This window comes from Columba livia, chromosome 1, assembly GCF_036013475.1.
Source record: "Columba livia isolate bColLiv1 breed racing homer chromosome 1, bColLiv1.pat.W.v2, whole genome shotgun sequence".
NCBI lineage: Eukaryota > Metazoa > Chordata > Aves > Columbiformes > Columbidae > Columba > Columba livia.
Window position 1 is genome coordinate 68,248,580 of NC_088602.1, and position 27,833 is coordinate 68,276,412.

The window sequence follows — 27,833 nt, forward strand, 5'->3', positions numbered from 1 at the left end:
TTTCAATCACATAAAACTGTAAGCGATTTTCTGTGGAGTTTACTTTAGTTGGTCTGTTTGTTTTCTACTAACATTGTTTTCCCCAAGGTTCAGGGCAAATTGACACTCCCGTAGTGATTGCTTCAATCTGCACAACCGACACTGATTGTCTGCACGTCAGTCTGGTAATTATACCAAGCCAGTTAACTTCATTCCTGCTGCATTCAAAAACATAACAATGCTGAGTATCACTTAATGACTTGTTCTGCTCAGATGAAGATGTTTAGGCTCAGTTCACTTCTCTCTGCCTCATGTTTTATTTATAGAGAGATGAAACAAACAGTTTTGATATTGTGTCATTTTGATTATTAGTTTGTGCTCAGTTCCAAATCAGAACTTTTAACTATACTGCCTCTTAAGAGCTAAACAAGCTCTTAAAATATAATATGAAGGTCATGGAATATTTACCAAAGAACTTGTAAGATGGCCATGATAAAATGTCGGAGCATTTTGGTAAAAGGGGTAACTGCAAGTGGATAAACGAAAACCCTACATATGACTGAAATATACTGTTACCTTAAAGGCCATAAATTTATGGTATGGCTTTGGTGCCCATGCATACACTTCCACAGAACTCTTCAATGCAATTACCAAGAACTTGATTCTTTCATATTTTACTGAAATTGAAGAAAACAAACAAACAAAAAAATCAGCAGTAATTCCAAATTCATTTCAGTTACTTCGGGAAAGCAGAAAATGACAATATTTCTCCATACTTACATACATTTGGAGATTTCTACTAACACTGTATTTTAGGATTGATAATTCTGTGTAGTTAAGTTTTTTGACACATTTATGCCACAAAAATCATTATTCTTATCAGTAACCGAACCCATCACCAAATCTTGAATTACCTAGTCGGTACATACTTATTTACACTTATTTTTTTCCACATTAGACAGTGCTTACTCATCAAGACAAGAAAATTGGTTTTCAGACAGGGACATTTCCAATAACAGAAACCTATGACTGCAGCAGAGTGAACTGGCAGTTCCAGTCACAGCACTGACTGGTATTTTGAACTGATGGCAAAATTCTCCAGGACAAAGGAGGGAATAAAAGGAACTGAAAAGTTAAAAACCAAGTCCATCTCAAAAGCAAAGGCAAGTTTGGTAGAATAGCGCTTTTCTTTGTCCCTAAAGCCTGAGATAAGTCATTTGAAAAAAACAAAACCCAAACACACACAAAAAACCCCACAAACAAACAAAACCTAACAAAAACAAACAAACCAATGAAACCAAATGGAATTTACCAGAAACAAAGTGTCATGACAAAGTTGATCCACAAATTATTGAATATATCTCTGTTCCCACACTCAAACAGCTTGCTAAATTAACCATCAAAAAAGCTCTGTTCACTACTTCTGTTTTCCAGAGGGGACCAATAACATCTAGAAATAGCCATTCAAGAAATTTTGCTGGATCTGCACTTCCAGCTGCCATCTGGATTTGGGAAGGAACCGATCATGGGGACTTCCAACTGCTGAGGCTTGTTAACCTCTTTTCAGCACTCTTTTTGGGGGAGAAGAAAAAAAATAGCATCACTTGGATGACATCGAGAAATCTCAGGAGGTTTCTGCTACATCTTCAAGTTTTAGGGGAATATGACAGTTTTGCAAAACAATGAGTAATTCTGTGCACATTCACCTTCTGCCATTGTATATCTCAACCAAAACTGATTTTGAAACATGGCAGGAGTGAAAAATTTCAGACTTGTGAGAAGAAAACTTATTTAATAAATGCTATTTTAATGCCTTTTAGATAGCTTACCACTGTACAAGCCTGCAGTTGTTGTCTCTTGGTAGGTAACAGGGAGACAAAGCTACTATTTGCTCCCTTTTTACTCTGCAGGGAAGCAAGACTACTGAACTGCAAGTGTTAAAGGACTTGACATTTTTTGAACAGACTAAAAGAAGTCTCTCAACCTCCACAGCTGTACCAACTGAAAAACAGAGCTTTTGTTCAGTCTTGTCTAGCTTACAGGACTGCTCGGAATATTTTCTTGGGGAAGAGGGGTTGTTGAACAAAACCACCTTGTCTGTGAAAGCGGACCTTTGACAATCCACATTCTTTGCTCTGGGTGCTATCTGGGAATTCACCCAAATCTTAAGTTTCAAAAGAGCAATGTATCATTTAGAGGAGCCAAAAAATTGCTTGAAGCAACCAAAATCCATAAATACCACTTCACCCTAACGTTTGAGACCCCTGTCTCATCAAAGAGACAAGGAAGCGACCAGTGCCAGCTGTCTCAGTGGTGGCCTCCCGAGCGTGAGCCCAACTCTTGACAGAGCTCATCCCTCCTTGGGAACGAAAGCACAGCTGCCAAAGAGGCCTCTCACTACCTGAAGAAGTCATCTGCAGTTTAGAGGGAAGTTCAGTGCCAGGCTGCAGCCCAGAGGAACAAACCCCCCTTCATCTGGAAGAGAATGGTCTTTGTTTCACGCACTTCCCTGCTGGAAAGCCTTCTTGCAATAGCTGTTAATGTATTGTTAACAGGCCACTTCATTACGCTGCTGACGCCCTGGGGCATGATACCAGAGAAATACATTATTTATTTGGTTTGGGGTCAAGTTCCTGGTTCAGCAGTCACTTACTGCCATCGTTATTGATTACAGCCCACAAGTAGGTTATCTCCAAGAGCACACACATGACAGGAGGAGACTAAGCTCAGCCAAATTGCTGCTGCTCCACATTGAGTGACACAGCTGGAAAGGAACTGAGCTGGCTCTTAGGGGGAAACCAAATCAAAGGCAACATCCGGGGCCTGTTAAGATGCATCATGCGACTGAAGCAGGAGAAAGAGCTCTTGGTTCATACCCCCACCTGCAGGGCAGCTGGCTCACTGCATACTCTGCTGATGGAATGCTACATGTCTTTCAACAGTTTTGGTGGAAGTTCCTACAGGCAAATCATTTTAAAGGACCTAAAGCCACTCAAAAGGCACCTGCCTAGTGAAAACACATTTCATCCCATAAATGTACTGCAATGGATCTGAGACAGCATTAGGAAATTTCATAAGCTAAGGGGAATCAATGAGTCATCTTGAAGTTAAACATATGCTTCTGTTCCCAGATGCTCCTCAAAGCTCGTGTACTAGCTGGGTTTGCTTTCTCCTCCCACTCTCTTTTTTTTTTTCCCCCCACTCTTTAAAATCTACATTAAAATGAAGATTTTTTTTCACGCCACTCCATCATGTGATTTCATCACAGTAAAAGATCAGGAAAACCTGTTAGTAGACTAGAGTCCCTCTGTCACCTAAAGGGTCTAACAGAGGCAGTGAAAGGTTACCAGCCTTCACTGTCTGTATTAGCACTCTCCTGGAAGCTGCATCCACCACGGGAAGGAGACTGATGGGGATTTGCACCCACTCCAGTTCACAGCCCAGCATCCCACCGCAAAACCTCTCCCAATATTCAGTTTAACCCAGTACCTTGTCACCTACTCTGGCGCTTTGCCAGAGAAGTTCGCTGTGAGGGATAGGGAATACAGGCAGAAATAAAACCAAATCTTAAACCCAGCAGCTACATGCACCGCAGTTCCCTCCCTCGCCCAGCTTTTACCCTGACAATTTGATTATCGTATTCGCTACTCACCAACTTTATAGTGCACGCAGCCTTCCAGGTCGCCCACCGTTGTCCAGCCCTGTTTCTTTTCTACTTCAGGATCGTTGTGAAGAATTTTATTTCTTAACCAGGACAAATAGTAAACTCGCAACTTGTTCTTCTTACCTGGCCACAAAATGAAAAAGGTTGGTTTATCTCCATAGGAAGATAAGTGCAAAAATCCCCTTCCCAAGCAAATAGAAAGGCCCGCAGAGCAAATCACAGTTACAACGAAGGAAAAACTGCTGCAACCACAGATATCTCCCTCAGTTTTTATGCCCACAACAGCTTTTCTCTAGACTCCACCCAAACACATGCTTTCCTGATAATCGATGACAGAGACTCATGGTAATACCACATGAACATAAGCTAAAGGGAACAGCTCTTTGTTTGTCTGGTTTTTAGGATGGACACAACTTTTATTAGAAAAGGGTTATACTCCACAACAAAAGCACTGAGATTAAAAATAAAAAAAGAAAGAGCTGAGTCAGAACAGCCCTTCTTCACACAATACCGTAGGAGAGTAGCAGGATGGAATTTGAGGCCTGAAATTATACAGCTACCAGAAGAGAACAGGACTAGTTTGAAAGGAGGAAGCACAACTGAAGAAGAATATGGTGATGAAGTGTATTGTACAAATTCTTCCCAGTTAGGGACCAGGACACTTCTATCCCTTACATCATCCTCGGACACAAAAACTCATCAAGTTTTATTAAGATTGTTCATTATTCCTCTGGAAGAAAAGCACACCAAACAACAGCACTAAACAATTTCACTACTGCACCACTTTACAGCAGTTCTGCTGTAGGGAAAAATGTACAATATCTGAAATTGCAGTGAGGGAATTTCACACAGCCCAAGCAAACTTTATCCACTTGCTAAAAGCTGACGACTGCTTTGTCAGCAAGCCCTAACCTCGTGGTGCACGGAGTGTTGTACTTATCAGGCTGCACACAAACTGCAAGAGGTGTTTCTTCTCCACAGGTGAGAGAATCTACATGCCCAGGCTACTTTATCTTCATCTGCCATGGTCATCAAAATACAGCTCAGACTCTTAACTCTCAATATGAGAAGCCTCCTTGAATGTGGAACAAGGTTCATAATAAACTTTATCAGTGATTCTTTAATAACTAATGGCCCACAAAGCATTTGCTGAACTAGTGAGAAGGTGACCCTGATGGAAATACTCAAGGTTTGCATTCTCCTTCCTCCAGCTGCTTTGCTGCCCGAAGCCATCACAGTCCCTCAGATGAAACTGGAGGTGAAGTAGAGAGGTGGTCGCTGCTTTGATTAGGAGCCATTTAGGAGGTCTCTGCACAAGGAAAGGGAATAGGAGATGCTCTCAGGAACCCAACTTGTCAGTGCAGTAGCTCCATGCTAGTGCTTCGCCAGCCATGATGAGGAACCTGTGTGACTCTGGACAGTGTTTCGCAGGCCTTGGAGCTGACAGGAGACATCTGACAGTGCTGCAGTCAGTGCTGGGCTGGCCAAGTGAAACAGTACTGGTCTACTCCACAGAAAGCCAGGACCTGTCAGAATGGTCCACCTGACAGCCTGCCAGCCAGATCCACCTATAGGGTTTAGCTAACGTCTTTAATTTGTCTATTAAGTTTTCACACGATGCTCACCACTGGATCAGTTTCTGGATGGTTGCCCATTTCAGAAAAGGGTGTACAGGCACTATCTTTTGTTCACCCCTACTACAGATTTGACAGTAAGTGAGCACCCTGATTTACTGCCTGACTTCATATTTATTAAGCCAAGTTTCATAAAGGGATAAAAGCCCCACCACTACCATGGCTCAGTAAGATTTGGAAAAGGGACCGGAGCAGGAAACAATATTCCCACAAGTCACACATCTGACCAAGAAAAGGTCCTCCCATGAAAATTCTGCAAACAATAGCCACAAGGGGTCTTTTAGAAACACTGAAATATGGAACACAGTCCAGACTAGAAGGTTTTGGGTGAGTGAGGGCTCAGAGGGCACAGGATAGCTGAAGGTCAGTACAACGCACCATATGTTTTTAAAACCACCGCAAATCCCTGTGCACTGGGAGACAAATTCTCTCTCAGATATTTCCATGGCTTCAGCTTCCCCAGTAGCTTAGTCAAACTTGAAGGGTCAGAACAAACGTTACACATGGGAATTTCCCAGCATGTGGCTAATTATATTTTTTTTTCTTCTGGTTCACATGATGAGCACCAGGGTATTTCTCTCCAACCAGAAACATTTTTCAAAACAACAACAGAGAAATATTTCAAGTGTGTTCCCATTGTGCTTTAGTGTCTAGACCACAAGGAAAGTCACAAGACAGGAAATTCCTCTGCCTTTCAGCAGCCTAACATGAAAAGAGCAGGACCGGTTAGTTATATAAACATGGCTATGTGTGTATTTCAACAAGTTATGCTGCTCTTAATGTTCATATTGGGAGTGGGGGTATTAGATCCTTCTCCTTGTATATCTCCACCAGTCAGTTTTTAAAGCTAGCAAAAATCTGGCCGTTTTTATTTTTTTTTGGTCTGTTATGGCCATGAAATAAGAAAGAAAACTCTGCTCCAGCCACCAAACGAACTGATCAGCCAGTGACTTCTATGAAAACTCCCAGCTCTGGTTCTCCCACAGACGCCATTTCAAATGCAAAGTCCCTTTACCTATATTGAGTTTTTTGTTTTTATTGTCGCTGTGGTTTTTAATTATTAAGCAGGCAGATTCCAACCAGTTCTTCTACTTTGTCATCCCTTCCTACCTCCCCGAGCGGTACCATCAGCAAGTTGGGATGGCAAAACCCTCAGGAAGCCACATGTGGAGTGTGTTCCGTACGCACGTCGTCGCTCTGTCTTCCAGTGTTCTTATGGCTCTCGGCACACTATCACCTGAGCAGTCGAAACTACTTTTTTGCCTCTCAACAGAATGAAGAACCAATTAACTCCTCTGCTTTGACCTGCAAAGCCTTCTTGTACCAGCTGTAGAAGCTCAGTATGTCAGCATCAAAAGCTTTGTTGTCAATAAGTTTTATATTTGAGATATACACTGGGGGAAGAATTAACTTCAGGTTTCCAGACTCAAAAGAATGTATATTATAAGCAATTTCAGGTGACAATCCCCCAAAATCCTAATGCACTGCAATTTCTTTGCACAATGTGGTGACACTTTTCAAACCTCGCTACTGTCAGCACATCACCACCCGAAAAAGCCAAGGGAACGTACGGCCGAGAGCGCCGTATGGAGCTGAACAACGCTCCCAGCAGAGCAGCAGCAGTCCTGGGACAGAGCTCGGAGGCAGCTCCATAACCCAGCTCCATAACCCAGCTGCCAAAACACACCATCTACACACCCACTATAAAAAGACACTAAGAGAAGTCCAGCATGAGCGTAGCTTAAATTGAGCACCGCAGCAGCTGGAACAGGAAGGTAAGGGGGGGACCTGAGCAAAAAAATATCATGGTTTCACCAAGCGTGCTCCCCATCCATCTCTCAGTGGGCAGAGCTGCCTCTTTCCCGCCTCGTACTCCAGTACGCAGGAGATGGGATAGAGACAAAGGCATAAACCAGTGGAAAATCAGCCGATTTCTTAAGGGTTAATGTAGCGTGTCTCCACAGAGGAAGCAATCGGTTTGAAGGAAACAAAGAAAAAGGATGTGTCAGGGTACTCAGATCATGACTGATATAAATGTAAATAAACTTAAAATAATTACACACAAGACTGAATCACGGACACTTGTCATCTGTGTAGGATGTGCTTCAAATCAACAGATTTTACACAAGTTGGATTATACAATATTTTTGTTTATAAGGTCGACTATAGAATAAACTCTATCAAATGGTGCTTTTCAAACAGCTTACATTTTAACATACAATGTTAGATATCAAAAGGACACACAGCATGCTGTGTTTTTTTAAACCCTCCTTGATTTATCTTTTCTTTTTAAAGATTTCATAGCATAGCTATAGCTGAGAATGCAGCAAGCAATAAGCCAATAAAATACAGTTGTTCTAGACAGAAACGAAGTCTCACGTTGACAACACCAAGAGAGGCACGGTTCTTTGGACCTGTAGCAGTATAACACTGCTAACACATTAAATTGCACGAAAATGTTTAAGTGTGTGTTCTTTTGCACAGGTGCTGGGAGAGCCAGAGAGCTCCTCCAGTGGAGTCAGAGGGGCTCTGAAGCCTCAGCAAAATTTTGGGTGACTCTGAACAATGTTACAGGGGCCACTGTGTGAAACCTCATTTAACATCCTCTCCTTGTCACACATGCGCAGCGTAGCAAAGGCTGATTGCACAAACAAACTAAACCAAAAGGAAAGGTAAATGGCTGAATGACATCTGTGAAGAAAGATTAACGGTTCACCACATCAAGTTGCTTAACAGCAGGATAACCTTATGCAATAAATCTCTGGGGCCAAAGACTCTGGAACCTCAAGCTTCATAAACCACATTTTTATCAGTGCACACAAAAAAACACATCACCATCACCCTTCATCTCCCATTGCTTTGCCATCTGCACTTGCATCCAGTGAGAGGAAAGGCTAAAAGCTGCACCTATCTGCCTTCTCACACCAGTAATTTCCACATCACGTACACATTGTACTTCCCTCTCTCTCAAACACCAACAAATTCCGTGCACATCACTCTTTTTTCCCTACTTCGCAGAAGTATTCACAATTCTACAGATTTCAACACACAAGACACCTTTAAACTCAAGTAGCAAATCACGTTTTGGTTAGAAAGAGGCCAGGTTGAAAGTCATCATGAGAGAGGGAAAGAATGCCACTTTCACAGACTTCACAAAATATTAACTTACAGCTCCCAAACACTGAACAAAGCAGGATGTCTCCCACAAACCCACGTGGCATTTTTAAAGGCCATCCCATAGGAGAAAGGACAGGCGGCAAGCAGGCACAGTGTATTGTGTGAAAGTGATTCACTTGCAGAAACAGAGTGTAGACTCAGAGGTGAAATGATGGAAAACCCACTGACTTCACTCAAGTCAGGACTTCCTCCTCAACACACAGGCTGCCAAGAAAAGCGTTCTGTCATGCCACACCAGAAGGGGGGAAAAAATCATGTTGAAGAGTTAACTTTACCAGAAATTGTCACCAAGACATTCAGCCCTTCAAGTACATCCATTTGCTGGAATCTTCTTCGATTGATGAGCGGATAAACCTTCCCCTGACCACTTCTGTCTAGCAGCATCAGGCCACTTTCAGTGCCCACTAACAGGTTCACTCCTAGAAGAAACAAAAACAGAGACCCAAGTTAGCAAGCTGTTCTTCCACATATTCTGGTGAACTGATGCTTGATACAGCAACTGTCTTGTTCCCAGCAGGTCTAACCACTGCTGGCTGGGACTCAGCTGCCTGCACCCTAAAAGATCTCATGATGTAGAGGCTCTCTATGCCACCTGTCCACAGCGACTCCTGACAACAAACTGCAGCATTCAAGGAAGTGAGAAACTGGTAGACCATGGAGAGCTTTCTAGAGCACCAGTTCCCAAACAAAAAGGCACAATAACATTGGAGGAGGGGTAAGGCACAAAGTGGCACCCAAGCTTATGTATTCTGAAGGATGTATTAGCTGTTGGTAGAGAGAGCTTGGTAACAGAATGTTCTTGGCAAGAACATTGCACAAAAGCAGTGGCAGGTGTCTGGTCCCCACTGGGAGGAGAGGATCGCAGTGCAGCCCTCACACAAAAGGACAAGCACAGGGTTGGCCCTCAGTCTCCCAGTCATCTTTTTTTGCACAGATTTCTCCTAAAGATCAAGCAAATACAGACGAGAAAAGTCAGTAGGCCTGTTTCGTTATACAAAGGTCTACACACCCACTGGAACACTTCTGTGCAGTTGTTTCTGCTTTCAGTTTATCTGTGCATCCATGCCCGACCCCTTCCCTTAGCTATATGCATTTTGAGGTGAAACTAATGAGGCAGTACGGTGGTGGAAAGCAGTGCCTGTATTTTAAAATGCAGGCACTGTCTTTATTCACAGCCAGCCAAGCTCTTCTGCCACCACCCTACAATTAAGCAGCCCTGCCTTTTCAAACAAATGGAAATGTTGCCTGAAAAAAAAAGTACAGGCTCTCTGTGGAGGTTGGGTGTAAAAATCTATGCTACTGCATCCATGTCATTCATTTTGGATTCCATCACTTAGTACTAGAAGAAATAGCTTCATAGACCTACTGAAATCAGCAATCTGCCAGATACTATGGCACTGACACTGGTAAAGGCAAAGCAAACCAAAGCAAAGTAAGCCCTGCTCTTTTTGAATATGAAACATCACCATGAAATGGCCTCATTTGCTTAAGGGTAAAGGAAGCTAAACCTTATCAGGAACTAAGCATGTGTACCAACTTAGATCACCATCAGTTTGGCTCTAAGTTTAATAAGGAAGTGCTTTGTTACAGCTGTAAAACACCTCTAGGATTTTACACCTGTACTTTAAATCACCATTAACAGTCAGATACAAAGATCAAAGGAAAATACAACCACTAACACAAATCGCTACTAGCAAAACAAGGCAGATCAGAGAAATTGTGAATCATCTTTACTGATCCCATATGATTCTTCTCTGCCTTCACCCTCTCACGGTCTGAAAGTTTACATGAACACAAGTCTCTTCATTTTATCAGAGAATTATATCAATGCATGCAAAAACAGAACTGGGGTAAAAATTCTTACCAGTGAATTCTGGAAATAAAGAAAACAGCAAACAGCAAGATCAGGTGTCGGGAGAGCTATTTAACTGACATGGCTTTGCAGGCAAGGAGGATAGGACAACAGCGCTATTCTCAGAAACAAGAAATGCTGGAAATAACCCCAAAAGAGAACTAAAGCTTTGGATAGAGCTGTGAAAATGTAAACAAGAAAAGTGCAGTGTGTTACCTATACAATCATCATGAGACTCAGGGGAATGGCCAACTCTCTTGTTCATAGTTTTTAAAATGACATGCATGTGCTTTTACAGTCTGTTAAGTTTAAGGATACTAGATAAATACATAAGTAATACACATGACTATCTTCTGTTAACATCTAGATAATGAAAAAATTCAGGCGGCCTCATGGACTCTGGCCAAGAAAGAAATGACACAGCAGAGGAAAGCAACACAAATTAACCCTTGTGACAAGAAGGCCAGACACATTTGGTCAGCTGACACCCCATACCCAGCTTTTCCCTGCACTAACCACTCTTAATAAAACCAAGCCACAGTCTCACACTGGAAAATGTCCCTCCTATCCTTCTATCTTCCCTCCTAAATAAACTGATGACTGAGGTGGAAAGTCATCTTACGAAACACATCTTAATCAAGCTCTGCAGCAACACGTTAGAAAGAGGCTCAAGATGATGTTCATTTTTCAAGTGGAATACCCTGTGTGCACCACGTGTACAATGAAAAGATGATCACAAGGTCCCAAATGTTGCAGAAGATGTACTAACGGAGGCTACAGAGAAAAGGGTATCCCAATCAGTTGAATGAAGGCTGAACTGTTCCATCAGAAGCATATATACAGCAGCAGGAAATTATATCAAAGCAGGAACAGCATAATAATAGTCAGCTTTTGCAACAAAAATATGTAAACAGGCACTGAATAAATGCAGAGAAACAGAGCTACAATTTCAGGGATACATTCTTGAAGACCATAAGCTCATAACTGGCAAATCTGCACTTCAGAAGGGCACAAGTTGAGGGAGGAACAGCTTTGCCTTACCCCATAAGGCAGCACACAGTATCTCAGAATTGAATCTCTTCTTGTATTTGCGGATCTCTGGGGTATCACTCTGTGGACGTGTATTCGTGGGATTCACATTGACAACTGATCCCTTCCGTGTGGGGTCTTGCCTTATTGCCTCTGATCTCATTGCTTCACTAGAAAATCCTACTGAAAAAAAGAAAAGTGCATGTAATAACCCTTAAGTGCTAAATTCTGGACAGACATTCTTTACACTGAGCAACCCAAATCAGTAACTGAGAATATTGAGCCGGTCTTTCTTTTTGTAAGAAATGTAAATGGAAAAAGAAATGAACTATGCAATCCATTGCAAATCAAATACAAAGCATGATGATAACATTAAGTACTTTAAAGAGCCACTGAAGTCACTGAGCCCTTTTTCAATTGTCATCTTCAGCTACTTTACTTACCCACAGAAGTCACAGTTGTCCCACTAGATGGAGAAATCTGTAGTAATCTGGGGTCTATAAAAGGTGTAAAGGAGGAGGAAGATTTGTGTTTCTGGAGTGTGTTACTAGCGGACTGAGTCTGCAATGTAAATTTCAACTTTATTAATATTAATAACAAAAAAAGGCATGGATAACAACAACCAACATTTTAAAGTCACTACAGAATTACGCTGCAGAGCCTCCCCAAGCTTTTATACTTCCTTCATAGATATCGCACTGCAGGCACCACACCTGAACTATATACATAAACATACTGCACATGCTACAGCAAAATGCAATTAGCTAAATAATTGTCCCTGTCACCTCAGCTGCTAGCAGAGATTTTTAGGACTGGCCACTACAATTAGGCACAAAGTGAGGGAATGTCTCATTTTTTAAAAAATCTGCTTAAATGTATGTATACTCTCTTATCTGCAAGCTGTCTGCTACCTACAACTTTTGTATTTATGAAGCATCTCCTAAAGTGAGCAAGTTTAGTAAGTTATGAAGTTCGATCTCTTGGCTTGTGCAACAAAATCACAATCATCTGGGATCAAGCATTCACTTCTATGATAGATTAAGTTTAATGTCCACTCCTGTTCACTCTCCCTATTTTGTTTAACCTGAGCCTCTTGCCAGAAAGCTGCAGCAGGTTCTTCCACCTTTATTTGACAAAGCAACACATTAAACCTGTATCAAACAAAGGGGCTCATTAGTGTGGAAGGTGTAGCAAACAGTGAAATGAAGCTATGAATATGTAGTGGATAAAATCACTGGTGCTTGCTGAGTTATGCAGTTTAAACATGAAAAAAACATAAATAAAAACATAAAGAAAGGAAGAAGACAAGTGAAACAATGAACTGTTAAAAGTGGAAATGGAACAACTTAAAAACCCTTGCCAGTTTAGTATTATAGTGACAACATAGCACACTGAAGCAGAATGGGACAAGTGAAAAAAAACCACAACATATATATCTAAAGGGCGTGCATGTGTCTAAGTTATACCAAGCAGTACTGGGTTTTTACTCAGCTCTACGCAAACGTAGTTAGATACCCTTCCTTATAATCAACTCATCTTCAACCTCCGATTTTTCTAAGCCTCATAGCGATGGGTCTTAGGAGTGTATCACTCCCTTGCACAGCTAAATACTGAAAGGCTCCTTCACCACCTGCCACTGCCCAAGCTGAGTTAACTGAACCCTGCTTATTTATTGTTTAGGTCAAAGTAATGAGCAAGCGTATCTCTGGATCAATCAGCTGATCTCTATAACCCACAAAAGTGTGCTTTTAGAAAGATCAAAGACCAATGAAGCATAGCTGAAAATTAAGTATTACGCTAACTGCATTTCTAGGAGGAAACCCTCCCGCCCCGCCTCCTGCTACGTGGTTCAGAAGCATTTTTGATCCTGCAGCAAACACACTGCCATCAGCCTACCCAGCTCACCGCAACATCTCCTTCTCATCACAGCACTTGCACTCCTATTTGGCAGGACGGCTCTACCCTGAGAAGCAGCAGCTTGTTTTCCCCGCATTTTGCTCCCCCTGCATCACTCCTGCTTGCTCCCCAGGAGAGCCAGGCTGGCCATGCAGTCGGGATTTGGGCCACCATGCTTCCTGCTGGGGCTGGGAAGGAGCGGACGATGACCTTCGTTCACATGTATGCAGCTCCTCTGCAGCAAGGGGTTACACACACGTGAAAGACCAGGCTTGCCCACCAGCACTTGGTGAGGAAGGGAAGGCACCATCCCGGGATCAGCCCAAGCCAAGCCTTGCTTCTCCACAGAGACACAACCAGTTCTGGTGGAGAAGAATTATCTTTACACAGCTGCTTTTCAGAGTGCGCACATACTTGGAAAAAAACCCAAAGGTTTTCCCCCATTCATTATTCCAAAGCAACAATACCCCAGGCTTTTATAACCCTCCCGGGCAACACGTGATTTGTCCACCCAGCCCGCGTGGCAAGCTTTTAAGAGCAAAATCCCTCCACGGCCGCTTCCTCTCCCACAGGGTGAGTTTCCACAAGCGGCTCCTCATACGTGCAGAGTTACTAGCCCAGCCTTTACTGACAAAGCCAAAATTAACCGCTAATTTTTAAGAGGCACACTGCTTGCAATTAGCCTGCTCCCGGAATAAAACAGAATTTAAAAATAAGAGGGTATTGGCTTGAAAATGCAATAGTCGAGTTTAGTTTAAAATGAACGCCATGCAATTAATGACTCACTAAGAGGAAGCAAAAATAGTAAACTGGCAAGTTTGGCGTGGGACTGCTCTAGAGTTAAGGGCTTCTTACACAGAACTGAAATGTGTTATTTGGGAGGTGGCAACAAAGTTGACAGAAAAAAAATAAAAAAGCAGGGGGAGATTGGCTGGAGTTCCTTTGCAGACTAGCTACCAGGCAATGCTGCTATAACCCTACGAAAGCAGCCAGCTGTGGTGTAAGACATACCTCATTAGTAGTTAGCTTGTCCTGGGGTGTCTGTGGGGACATGGTGGGTGTCGGCTGGCTGGAGGATGGGGAGGAGGAGGTGGAGGAGGTGGAGGAGGAATGGCTTTGCTGTAAGAGATCTGGCAAGAGGTGAATGCGACCGGCAAAGCCATTGCTCTCATGATGGCTGGCACGCTTTTTGTCAACTGTACTCTGTAGAAAAAACAGGCACACTTGTCTTGCTCAAGTGCTGCTTAAAGGTCTGTATTCCTAACAACCTCTCTCCTTCTCTCCCTCGCTCGCTTCCTACCTTTATACATTTATTTATTTGTTTGTTTGAAAAAAAATAATCTGATAATCCATGCCTTGATGCCTGGATAGAAAGGGAAAGTGGGCAGAGCTACTAGAATTCAGCAAATTCCCACCTGTTCTGGAAGGCAAAAGCTTAGTTTGCGTGGTTGACTTGCACAGCCAGTTCCTCTAATTAAGAGAAGAGTAACTGCACCGGTAAGTCTTCCATCACAACACGGACAAGCACATTTTTGGGGGTGGGGGTAGGATTTCTTCCCCTATTGTTTTGTTTAAAACTAACTCAAATCCTATACAGATAAATACTTGGACTGTCTGGTGAATGCCTTCAGCTAACTATTTAAAACAATAAGCACGAAATCTTAATTTTCAAACCAGAGGGCTCAATTAAGAAATTGGCATTCGGTTGTGAAGTTCAGAAATGCGATTACTCCTATAAACTAGCACGCTCATTAACACATGAGCTCATTTAAAAGCAGGGAATCATTATCTTTCAGAGACACAAGAATGAAATATTTTCGGAATCAAAGGCAACAGCCCAGCACTCGAGCTCTGTCTATATTCTCTGCCTCACCACCTATTTTGTTTCTCCATTCCCCCACACTAACTGTTGCATGAATTTGTATGTGCGTGTGCGTGTATCATCTGGGTGGTCTATACGCCCTGAACTACAGGTTCAAAACAATTTTTAAAATACCCTGAACACTCTCAGCCTCCCCCCAGCCCCACTCCTGAAAGCCATGTTTGCTTCCACAGTAAACCTAAACTAAGTTCTTCCTTTAGGTACTTGCTCCACACCTGCAGCTATTCTACCCTTCTCTCCCACAGACTTTGAGGTACTCTGAATGGTGCTGCCATGGGTGTCACCGGAAAGCATGCAAAACAGCAGCAAGGGATGAAGGGCTACTCTCGTCTTTGCATGCATCAAACATCTTGCTCATCTGCAATTCACTACAGCTGTGTTCTGATAATACGAACAACAAATATAATGTAGAAACAGCATGGGTGAATGAGCGAGTGGGTTAATGAGCACAGAAAAGGTGCAGCACTGCATATGGAAGGAAAAGCAATACCTGTCGGACAATTAAGGTGCCCTCCTTAGAAGGTGTCAAAGCGGGTTCACTCTCCACATCGTCATGGACGATCATGGTTTTCACTGACTCTGTTTCACCATTACTCAAGTTCAACGTTGACCTATTTGCCAGATGAGAAATAACTGGGGTGAGACAATAACATTTGTGCCCCAGCTTTTGCTGCCTCACACCAAGGCACAGTCAAAATTAATTTATATTGTGACCACAGTGGAATATTTACATGACCTGCCTAGAAAGGCTTCTCTGTTGAAAAAGGTCAGGAGTTCGTTAAACACCATTTCTTGATTTATAACAAATTAAAGGCAGAAGAGGTAAAGGATATAATTTATAGAAACACAGTTCAGCCTACTTTAATACTTGGGCACTTTCTTGAGGGCCTGTGAAACTGATTCCTCATTTGCAGAAATGACTTAAAAGGACTTATCTGCTAACTTGGCTCCTAAATGCTCAGCCTGATTTTGAAAAGATTGGCCTAACTGTTTGAAAATGTGAACATACAAGGCTGCTATGTCTTGCTCATAGATTGCTATAAGTTGAAGAGCTAACATACAAGCCAAAATACCCAATGTCCTTTTCCTTCAACCCTGTAAGAGGGAAAACAGAAAACACAGAAGAACTAACACTGCTCGGACATCATCTGGTCCAGAAGTAGATTCATCTGCTCCTTCTTGTTCCATATCATCGTCTTCCTCATCCGTCGTCCCTGACTCCTCACTTGAGGATGAATAATCTGTCACTTTATGTGGAGGTCGCACATCCTCTACTGCTCGCAATTCCTTTGCCAATGCAGTTAAATCCTGATGGGAAAGGGAGGCAAAAAAACATATTGCAAGGAACAGGGGAGAAGAGTTTGCAAGACAACCCCACTGGATAAGTGCCCAAGTTTGCTTACTTGTCCACTGCTGTGTTTCCACAGCCCCAGCAGTATTGCCTCCTTTGATTTATTCATTCATGGTAATTATCAAAACTCACTTTCAGATAACTTAAAGCACTGAAAGAGTCAACCTAAGGAGGCATTTGCCACATTATAGAAAAATGTGCATGCTCTGAATCTAAACTCCTGATTCTAACTTCAGTTTATCCCGTTATAGCATCTGAAAGACATGCATAAGCACCTGGGCCCACTCTCACACAGTGGTTGACTGTTGCAGTTCACCCTTCCTTAACTTTGCAGGTTAACAGAATCTACCACAAGAAAACTAGCCAGCAAGGCAGCAGAAAAATCCTAAGACTTATTGAGCCACCCAAGGCACAGCGACAGAGAGCTGATCTCCTTGAAACCTTCTGATCCATTTCCAGTTGCATGGATCCATGCTAAGGAGCTCACCTCAGAGGTCAGACTCGTTTGTAAGCACCAGCCCAGTCCCACCCAACTATCGCACAGTGCGGGACATAAGCTGCTTTTCTGTCTGCAGCTTGGAGTGTGGGCAAACCAGGTTTGCAGACAGTGCAATCTGCCCTCAATTGTGTTGCTATGCTGTATTTAGATGAACACAGTTTACGGCAAATGCTTCACACATTATACTGTCAGAAGTGAAGGATCAGCCTCTGTGTTTCTTTAATAAAGCAGCTTTAACTGACAGATTTGGGTGCTGGTGCAGTATCATAACAGCAAGAGAAGAAAGTTTTAAGGAAAGCTGGAAATACTGTGAAAACCCACTGAGAAGCCACAGATACAACTGGACATCGAGTTGTAATCAACTGCAAACAGCAGTGAGAACAAGAAAACGTAAGAAATCTTTCATGGAATACAGCAACAATTGAAGGTCTTACCACTTCTCCCTGCACCATTCAGCCCAGCATTGGCACATTCAGGTCAAATGCATGATCATTGGTCCAGCCCCAGGAAGGAAGCGCAGGAGTGAAAGAGAGAAAGGCAAAGGTTAGAAAGGAAGAAGATCGGAGAGCAGAAATCAATTCCAGATGCAAAGCAAATTCTAACGTTTAAAGTACTGTGATGTGTGCAGGTAATTGCGGAGCCCAGGACATGCTGCTGAACCCCCAATGGCATTATGAATGGAAGCTCACACTGTACTTTTTGTGGGCCTACCTGAAAGAGAGGGGGCACAGGGGAAAGCGAATGCAACTTACAGCAGGCTTGATAGGTCTGAAGACTTCCTTTTTCTCTTCAGGCTTTTTAGGTGCGCTTTCATGACGCTGCGATGGCGAACCCTCTGATTTGGATGATGCTGTATGTGTCAAGACCACCGAAAGGAACACAGAACAAAACAGATGAAGCAGGGAGCTAAAATATATCGTCTTACTTCACTTTGGAGTGGGGAAGAGCGACAAGGTGACTATCAGGCAGTGCCTGACAGCAAGATATAAGTTTCACTGGTTCACTATTATGTTATCCCTGAAGGACTATGCAAAAACCATCATAAGCTGTAATCTGTATAGCTGCCCTATGACTGAAGCCAAAGTAAACCAAAGAGGGTAACTCAAGTGTGTCCACAAGCTGCAACAGCATCCAACATACCCCAGCTGAAACCTATTTATAGCAGTCTGCACTCCTTCAACAACCACCAAGGCAATAGGCACCAAGCATCAAAAGGTGCCCTTGCACATAGGAGGAGGGGACCTGTCAGAGCAAGAAGACTGGGCTGTTTGCATATGGGCAAATTCAGCAGTGACTGAACACCCACCAGAGAACACTGAAACACTTTTGTGACATTTTGTGACACTTCTGCACCCACTGTCTTTCCCAAGCAAGGACATACAGCCGAGGTGGGTACTGGAAGGTAACCAACCTCTGATACTGCCTGTTCAAAGGTCTTTCCCAGTGAGGGTTATTATCCTTCATTACTGAGTGTTGCACAACTCAATACATTTAGAGACAGGACGTAAGAAAAGGTGAAGGAAGGACTTACATCTCATCCGGAACCGCTCTCCAGACCCGCTCTGAGAGCCGGGGTGGGAGCCAGGCTGTGAGCCGGAGTTGCTTGAACCTGAAGAACTGCCACTGCCTGGTCTCGGTACGAGCTTCTCCACCCTTTCCCACAGCAGACGAGGCTCTATATTGCTGTAGCAGGGGAGGGAGGAAAGTCTTTGTCATGTACTTCTGTTTCAGATTCCCGTTTCTAAAATCAAACATCACTCTTCCTCAGTGTTTTTCAAACAACTCATCTGAAAGAGCACTTAACGCTGAGCTGAAGGTATCAGTGATGCTTCACAACTCAAGCAGCATCTCCCTTTGAAATACCGGTTACCTTATTTAGGATGGTAAAATAAAAAAGGTTTAGGTTTAACTGGAACTGGCTACCTGCCATTCTTACATATCTAACCTAAAGTTAATATAGACTGCATGCAGCAGACTTAAAATGGGCCCAAAAGTGCCCTGGCCACTCAAGCACAAGCCAAGAAGCCTGACTCTCTCACACCCATCCAGTGGCTAGTCCACAGTGCTCTGCTGAGCTCTGGAGGCAGCCCCTTCCTCTCCCCTTGCTCACCCCAGATACTCTGTATCACAGCTCAGGGATGCTTTGCCCCTTCTTAAAGTCTGTTTCTGGCTGAGAGGCCAGAGAGTTTGAGGTTGCTTCACTTAAATGTTACAAACACTTCAGCTGCCAGTAATCCTCACAGTATGCCTAAAATGACTTGTGGCACCAAAAGGTAAGATGTTCATGAATGGCCGCATTTTTTTCAGTCATCTTAAGGATATTTTTAAATTATTGCAAAAGTTACAGGGCAGGCAACTCAAAGGAAGAGAGGGAAGAAAAATTTTGCCGTTGTTTGCTGACACACATGACACACCAAGGAACATCAATATTTATCATTGCTGAAAAGGGATCCAAATTAATCTTCCTTTCATATCTAGACAATGCCAAAAGCCCTCTGAAAATGCCTGGCTTTCCATGAGCCTTTTCCTTCCAACGCAGGAAAGGCAAGGACATGTAGGTTTACAAACCTCGTGGAGTTTCTTTGACCTGCTTGGTTATTTTGCTGCCCACTGCCCTGCAGTGGAGAATCACGGCGGGACAAGACTGGTGACCGAGACGTTGTTCTCACAGGTACCTTGGGAGAAAAAATGTTGTGTTAAACCCATGAAGAGGAGAGTGAGAAGAGGAAGATTAAACCTCTTCTGTCTTAAGATTTTAACAAACATTTATTCTAAGTCCAAGCTAGCATCAATGACTAAAAGCAATAAACAAATACCCACAAAACCAAGAGCCTTAGTTGGGATGCTGTTCAGATTTTGAAGAGAACTGAAAGTTTAGTCTTAACATTAAGTAGTGTTTAATAGTTACCACACAAACACATACACACCCCGCTACCCTCCAACTACTGAGACATTTGAAAAGAATATGGCATTTTGACTGAAGCAGGGGAGGCACAAAGCAATTTGCTCAAACAGCGTGAGAATTAGGAGAATAAGCTCAGGGGAACCAAACAAATGCCTGGGAATGGATCAGCAGAAGGCAAAGACTGGTGGGGGAGCAAGAATATACTCAGAAGCAGCAAATCCCAGTGGATGGGAGAGGGGTGGGTGGGGGAGAGGACAAAGAAATATATTGAATGTTTCTTTTTTGTTGAGTTCCATCGCAGTTTTAAATATGCATATGATTCATAGTTTGGGTTGATAACAGATGAAGAGGAAAATTAACTCTGAGCAATAACCTCAGGGATATTTTAAATTCTTTCCTGAATACGGTAATGATTTTTTAACTTTGCATAATAAATTGTCTCTCTGAAATAGCTGCATTCTATAAATAATTGCCAATTTTATATGAAGCTTCAATATTGTACCTAAGGTTGATTACCATTAACCCATTGACTGAACACCTACATTATCATCTGCCTTCCAAAATACTGTTACCAATGCTGGCACAAGGGCACAGTCTTCACAGTGCCCAGGGTATCACATCCTTAAAAAAATAATCATTAATAATAATAATAATAATAAAAAGAATAGCACACATCTGTCTTTCTACTCCTTACCCTTGGAGGCACCTCGTCACTGTCTGATCTAGCCCAAGCCTTTTGGGTGGGGTCGGGTACCTCCGACCTAGAGTCAGAACTCTGATTTAGCACTTCACTGCGTGAAGGTGGATATGGGTCCTGGGAACGAAGATGGTGATGAGCAAATTTGGGAGAAGGGTCACTGAAGGAATGGGATCGCGAGACAGGGGAAACATTGTTCTTGAGAGATGCCAGATGGGACCACTGTACCTTACAAGAAAACAAAACATAAAACATTCAATGCGCACAGTATAACTGGCTTTCCAATTAACACAGAATAAAGGCAGGTGGGGCGGGCAGAGACAAATTGGTTATGGCATTAGGTAAGCGTGGGGTGGAATCAATGCACTTAAAAAAGCAAGGCAAGCGCCCAAAGAACGTAACAGACTCAAAATACAGCACATATGCATTTTTTGGTGAGATACGCTCTCCACATACACATACACTGGTGCCCCAAAAGAAAAGGCGACCTAATATCTGCACCGTGAGCCTGAGCCCAAAGGCCACTCAAGGCAGAAGTTGCCTGCTGTTCCCCAGTCTCCAGTGGGCTTTGGTCAGGTCTCGTGGCAGCACTGGTGGGCTGGGAAATTTGAAGTGGATAACCAATTGAAGAAGTGTACAAAATTAAAAGATGCTGTAAAATGTGCAAACTGACAGACATTTATGTTACCTAATATATTTAGGAACTAGATACAGTTCCAAACTTTTGGAGAAAAACCATAACACAAAAGCCTTTATTCCTTCACAGTCATTGCAATATATATATATAAAGACCATAATATATATTGTATATAGTATACATATGTACAATGCATATTATACTTACGCCATATATGTACTATATACTGTACATATATACATACTTATACACAAACTAAGCACGCACATATACACACATTCAGTTACACATACTAAGAAGGCACAACAGTGACTTCAGAATTGGAAATCCATTGGGATTTCCATTGAAATCCATATTGAGCCTTCAGTTGACTCCCTCCTTGCGCATAAACTTGCCTTTCAGAAAGGATTTCTGAAATAAGGAGTAGGAAAGGTGATAACTGAGGGACACACTGGCTTTGCACCTAATAATTAATCACAACTTTTCTTTCAACCCCAGTTTCTGTAGGCTGGGTCTATTTGTTTTCATATGATTATTATTTCCTCAATTTTAACACACACAGTTGTTGAAGAGCCTGATTATCCTTAATATGAATGGCAAACCCAGAGACTTTAAAAGTAACTGGCACACAGAGCATGAAGATACAAGTCCAATATTTTCAAATAGTCATAGAGGTTTGAATAAAGGCCAGGAATTAATGAGTGAGAGCTGAAGTTCTGTACTGATTTCTCCCACTCTCTCGTCTGCTCAAATTCTCCTGCTGCCCAAAAGAGTCACAATACCTAGTCGCAATCAGGGACGATTTTAGCTTGCACTGTCATCAACAGACCTAATTTGGGCGAGAAGAATTCAGCATGGAAACAGAGGAACTAAATACAGAACTATGCTATTTAATTTAGCATTTCTAAAACATGCAGAATTTATGGGCTATGTCTATGTTTTACTTTTTACTTTTTTTACTTTTTTTTTAGTTCATGCTGTACTTCCTATGAGATACAGACACAAAGATCTGGAGGGATTTCATTAGAAAACAAAAGAATAGCAGCAGCCACACAGCTCAGTGGTTTCAACCTCCTTTTAATTTTACAGGTGTGGTACAGAACTCTATTTAGCAACTGTAAGCCTACTGACAACAAACTTGCTTTTCTTAGTCATGTTTTGTAAATCTCTTTGAAGCAGCGCTCATACTATTAAAACCCACTTGTTTAGTTAGATTTTTCCACAAGAATTCAAAAAAACTAAACCAGCTGCCTTCTTTCCTGAGCATCCTCTCTGGTAGTAAGTGTCTTGCCCAGATCAAATTCTGAAATATGGAAGCATACTGCAACTCTCACCAGTGTTCAGCCCATGATTCCTCTTTTGCACAGATAATAACAGAATGCAACAGCCCTAATATTCAAAAAAAAAAAAAAACAAACCACACCAAACCCACAAAGCCATTAGTTTATCAATAAAATAAGCAAAAATAGACAAAGAGCAAATCTACTGAATAAACCAAGCTGTGTAACAGTACTACACTTTCTTTACATAAGACTTTCTATGTGCCTCGATCTGCAAATCTGAATGAAACATGTTGGGATGTCTGCATTTCCTCCAGGCTCACTGAGATTTTCCTGGGCACTTACCTGGGGCTCCATCGGTCTCTGCAGGGCAGGCTGAGCAGGTTCTGAGTTTCCATTGGAAAAGGACTCTGATCTTGAAGGCACTGGTGGCTCCAATACTTTGCCCATCTGCTTAGACTGTGCTTCAGGGGAGCCCTGATTAGTTTTTCTAAATCTCTCCTCCACCTAGGCCAAAATAAATGGAGGATAAGCCTGGAGTCAATAAAAGCAATTACAGTAGAAATATGAAAGTGACTACCAACTTTTCTTTACCATGAAGAAACCAGATAAATCTGGGGCTTGACAGGATTTTTTTTCCCTACTGCTTCCACCAGCAATGTAAAACACAGGGTGAAGTGCACCAAAGTGGCAAGTAAGCCAATATGGAAAATCTGTTCTAGGAGAAAGGTTACAGCACTCAGGAAAATGTGAAGTGATATGATTAAAGACCACGATGAGGCTTCTGATAGCCTTGATAGAAATAAATCTGTCCAGGAACATCAAGGGCAACAAGGAAAGCTTCCGTAGGTACGTTAGTGATGAAAGGAAGACTAGGCAAAAAGCAGGTCCTCTCCAGAAGGAAATCGGAGACCTGGTTACCTGGGATATGGAGAAAGCTAAGGTTGTCAATAACTTTTTTGCCTCAGTCTTTACCAGCAAGTGCTCTAGCCACACCACCCATGTTGCAGAAGGCATAGGCACGGACTGGGAGAATGAAGAACGATCTACTGTAGGAAAATATCAGGTTCAAGACCATCTAAGGAACCTGAAGGTGCACAAGTCCATGGGACCTGATGAGATGCATCCACGGGTCCTGAGGGAACTGGTGGATTAAGTTGCTAAGTCACTATCTGTCATACTTGAGAAGTCATGGCAGTCTGATTGGAAAAGGGAAAACATAACTGCTATTTTTAAAGAGAGAAGAAAGGAAGACCCAGAGAACTACTGGCCAGTCAGCCTCACCGTTGTGCCTGGCAAGATCGTGGAGCAGATCCTCCTGGAAACGATGCTAATGCACATGGAAAGTAAGGAGGTGATTGGTGACAACCAACATGGCTTCACTAAGGGCAAATCATACCTAACAGCTTTGGTGGCCTTCTACGATGGGATGACAGTGTTGGTAGATATGGGAAGAGCAACTGACATCATCCACCCAGACTTCTGTAAAGCATTTGACGTTGTCTCCCTCAACATCCTTCTCTCCAAACTGGAGAGATATGGATTCAATGGATCACACACTTGGTGGATAAGGAATTGGCTGGATGGTTGCACTCAAAGAGTTGCTGACAATGACACTATGTCTGGGAATAGGTTGCCCAGAGAAGCTGTGGATGCCCACCCCTCAAAATGTTCAAGGCTAGGCTAAATGGGGCTTTGAGCAATGTGGTCTAGTGGAAGATATCCCTGTCCATGGCAGGGGGTAGAACCAGATGATCTTTAAGGTCCCTTCCAACCCAAACCATTCTATAATTCTTTCTACCTAGACTACTTACAGTGTTTTCCTCAGTATTTTCCTCACAGAGAATAAAAGGGATATATGAAAACAGAAACAACTTTACAATATAAAAATACGTTTCCCACTGCTATACCTTACTATAGTTACCCACCTTACTCAACCAACGTCATTTAATTATCTGCTCTCCTGTGCTTGCCTCTTTGGCAGTGCAAGGAGAGGCAGGATTTGTACTACCGGAGCCTGTTCAGCTTTAGATACAAAACTGTAGGACTGGTCATCCTCTCTCTTATCAGATAGCTCCAAAACAATCCCATAGACTGCAGAGAACGGCCCCAGCAGCTTGTTTCTTGTTCTTAAGGACATGTAGAAGTTGTCACGTGCTAGCCTAGAGAGCTTTTCAAGGGGAAGACTAAATCAGAAAGTGCTCAGTCCTCAAAAGAACATTAAGCGAGGTTCCAATGCAGAAATGCCACCTCTTTCAAGGCCACAGCATTGCAAACCAAGGGAGAGTACAAGGGGCTAGAGGCAGGGGGAAGCCTGGGCAGAAAGGAAATAACCTCCCATCTCCTTAGACGGCCTGTTGCTGGAATCAAGGCAGCGTGTGTGTTTCTGCCAGAGGAGCTGCTGCTGAGGAACGCTGTACTCCCAGCACTTTAACAAAGCATCTAAGAAAGATCCAACTGGCAGTTCAGGCTGATTTCATTTGCTGAGATGCTGCTCACAAGATTTGCTTTAACCCTTGTGCCTGGAGCACAAAACCAGTACAGGGGTGGTTTCCTAATTGTTCCCTTCCAGTGATGCTCTGGAGAGACTGGTTGTTCACATACCCACGTCAGAAGACAGAGGCAACTTTCCAGGACTCCTTGGCTGGGATGCTTTACAAACCCAACCAGTCTTTGCTTTCCAAAATTTGAGGACAGTGACAGTTTGCCTATGGAAACAAGCAAACAAGCTTCTGCCAGGTCTATAGAAAATACACCACGTCTGGGGAAATACAACAGTAATGGAGGTGAGCATCTTCACCATACAATCATTTTCACTACCACGTTCAACTTGACAGAGCCATCCTTTAAAGCTTAAAAAAACAGGCCAGACTCCTTGTCATTAATATAACAAGGAAAAGCCCCAAATCTTTCTGTCTAAAGTCTTTACTCTCTCTAGATGTAGATGGTAGGAGGTTTCCTCCACAAAGCACACAAACTGAACAAGCCACAAGCCCTCAAAACCAGGCAAAGAGGTGGGAAGGAGACAATCAGTGCATCCCTGGATAGAAACATGCCCTGTTCCACTCATCTGACTGTCTCGACCAGAAAAAGGTATTAAGGCTCACTTCTTGCTCTGATCTTCCCCTCTGTTTCCCAGAGACAGTCTTAGAAGTCCTTTTCCTTACATCCCCATTGCCACTGTAATTTGAAGAAAACCCCTAACCATCATTAGATTTTGCCACTTTGGCTTATCATCCTGATGGTCAACATCACCACAGATGGAGACTTTCTCTGGACAGTACTACATCTGAAAGCATGAGGCACAGAATGCTCATTCCAACTCCAATGTCAAGAATGACATTAGAGTTAATGCCTGCTTTTAAGATTAACTGGTATTGCTCCCACTGCCAGGCACCAAGATATGATGGCTATGCTTCTACCACACATGCATAGCAATTTCTTGGAAGACCTGACTACTAACACAATTTTTCTGTGACTTCACTTTATTCCTTCTAGCTTGAGCAATCACAAAAGAAAAAGATCACAACAGAAAAACAGCTGAGTCAATGGTTCTGCTAAAGGATGTAGCACTTCGAATCTTCAGGAGTTCCTCTCCAACTTTGAAAGGAAAATGGGAGACAAGGAACAGAGACAGCTCTGCATTTCTCCAATGCCAGCCTTCAGGTTGGACAGGAGTGCTGGACTGGCACTGTGCTTTCACTGAGGCAAGGCAGGAGCAAGGATAGGAGGGCTGGTTGCAAGCCTGCACCACCACATATTGGACAAGTCTGTGCTTCTTGCAGCAGAGAGAGACATACCAGATACTTCAGCCACCAAGACGAATGGATAAGATAGCACAAAGACGGTTTATGAAGAGTTGGACAACAGCACCTACAAGAAAATTAGTTTGTGCTCACCAAGCCCAAACAGCAATACTTCAAAGGCAATGAAGCACTACTGGACAAAGGTTGAATGAAAGCTACAGCCCCAAGGATTTTTTTTTGTTCTTGTTCCAAAATGTATTTACCTAGTTCTCACATGCTGGTGATGAATGCTATTAAAAGCCTCGACCAGTATTGCCCAGTCTAGTGGTTTGTGGGCAGTATGGTGCTCCAGGGAAACATAAGAATAAGACCGCTGAAAGTGAGCCAAGTATGCATCAAAGAGGCAATTACTTGCTAAGCAATGTTGTCCGTGGAACAGTTAAGACAGGGGACGACTCACTGAAAGAAAGAGCACTCTGACGATTTCAGATCGATTCGTGAGTGCCTGAGGTCCAAGAAGGCAGCACCACAGAGTTTTGTAAGAGCAGGACATGATCTCAGAAGAGAATACTCGATACTTCAAAAATGACACTAATGAAATTCAGGTTTGTGTTCATGAGAAGGTAATTTCCAAGAACATGGGCTAAGGCACCAAATGTGTAAACAGGTGCTGTGTGCAAGCACCCCTCATAGGTTAATGATTTCCAATTGCCTGCCAATTTCCAATTACCAGTACTTGCCAGAAACACAGATCACCAACTGCACCAATGCTTCCTGTGAAAACATGTCTCATGAAGTGAGACTAACTTCCTGACATGATGCTTCTAAAACCTTCCAGAATTTCTTTCCACCGTTTATACCTCAGAACTCTGAACTTCAATGATTGCAGCAGCAGTACTCAGAAATACCTCTCGGGTTTGGAAACCAGTGGCCAACATTTAAAAAAATCCTGCCCTCTATGAACAGCGTTCTGGCCTCCCACTGTAATATAGCAGAACCCCAGCCACCATGATGCCAACAGGTAGCAGCAGAGGAGCAGGTACCAAATTCTTGCCCACAAGCAGGACTTACCTCACGCGCTCTTTCAGCAGGCTCATAGTGAGGTTTTGGCTCAGGGGTATGATAGCTTTGTTTATTTCTTTCTTGCTGCTGTTGTTGTTGTTGTTGCTGCTGCTGCTGCTGCTGTTGCCGCCTATGATCGTGCTGCAGCGACAGGAGGTAGGCTTGCTCCTGCTGCAACTGGCGCTGGAGTCGCTCCGCCTGCCGGTGTTCCTCCATCTCTCGCCATCTGTATTCCTTTGAGAGAACGTGCGAGTAATTCAAGACATAGCACTGACTGTATGGCGGATGTGTCCCTATCCATCCCGTTAAAAATGCACCTTTCTGGTTATTGTTGCTTTTTTAATTATTTTTTTTTTTAATTTCATTGTTAAAGTGTAGCCAAGAGCCAAGTTAGACCAATATGGCATGTGTCTCGTGTTGGTAAAGTTGAGAGTGTGCTGCTAAGCCTGACATGATTTGGAGAGTTATGTCAAAACTGATTTTTATTAAAGGAAGAAAAAGAGGTTTTTATACTAAATCCAGTGTAAAGTTCATAAAACAATG

At 42.8% G+C, this 27,833-nt stretch overlaps 1 protein-coding gene across 12 annotated transcripts in view; it reads right to left on the bottom strand.

The window, feature by feature from the left end:
* The window catches only part of MAP4K4 (mitogen-activated protein kinase kinase kinase kinase 4), a 163,892-nt gene that overhangs the window by 7,488 nt on the left and 128,571 nt on the right, over nt 1-27,833 (bottom strand). For 2 of the 12 annotated variants that reach the window (XM_065060789.1, XM_065060804.1), the window contains 14 exons: nt 27,300-27,524; nt 22,828-22,989; nt 20,563-20,787; nt 19,532-19,638; nt 18,495-18,646; nt 17,716-17,813; nt 16,246-16,421; nt 15,604-15,724; nt 14,243-14,434; nt 11,779-11,896; nt 11,348-11,518; nt 8,730-8,873; nt 3,632-3,766; nt 556-656 (listed from right to left, as the gene is read on the bottom strand). In XM_065060789.1, the coding sequence (XP_064916861.1) occupies nt 556-656; nt 3,632-3,766; nt 8,730-8,873; nt 11,348-11,518; nt 11,779-11,896; nt 14,243-14,434; nt 15,604-15,724; nt 16,246-16,421; nt 17,716-17,813; nt 18,495-18,646; nt 19,532-19,638; nt 20,563-20,787; nt 22,828-22,989; nt 27,300-27,524 (2,127 nt within the window). Of the gene's footprint in view, nt 1-555; nt 657-3,631; nt 3,767-8,729; nt 8,874-11,347; nt 11,519-11,778; nt 11,897-14,242; nt 14,435-15,603; nt 15,725-16,245; nt 16,422-17,715; nt 17,814-18,494; nt 18,647-19,531; nt 19,639-20,562; nt 20,794-22,827; nt 22,990-27,299; nt 27,525-27,833 lie in introns of all 12 variants that reach the window. The other 10 variants (XM_065060770.1, XM_065060800.1, XM_065060818.1 and 7 more) reach the window with 7 other exon arrangements.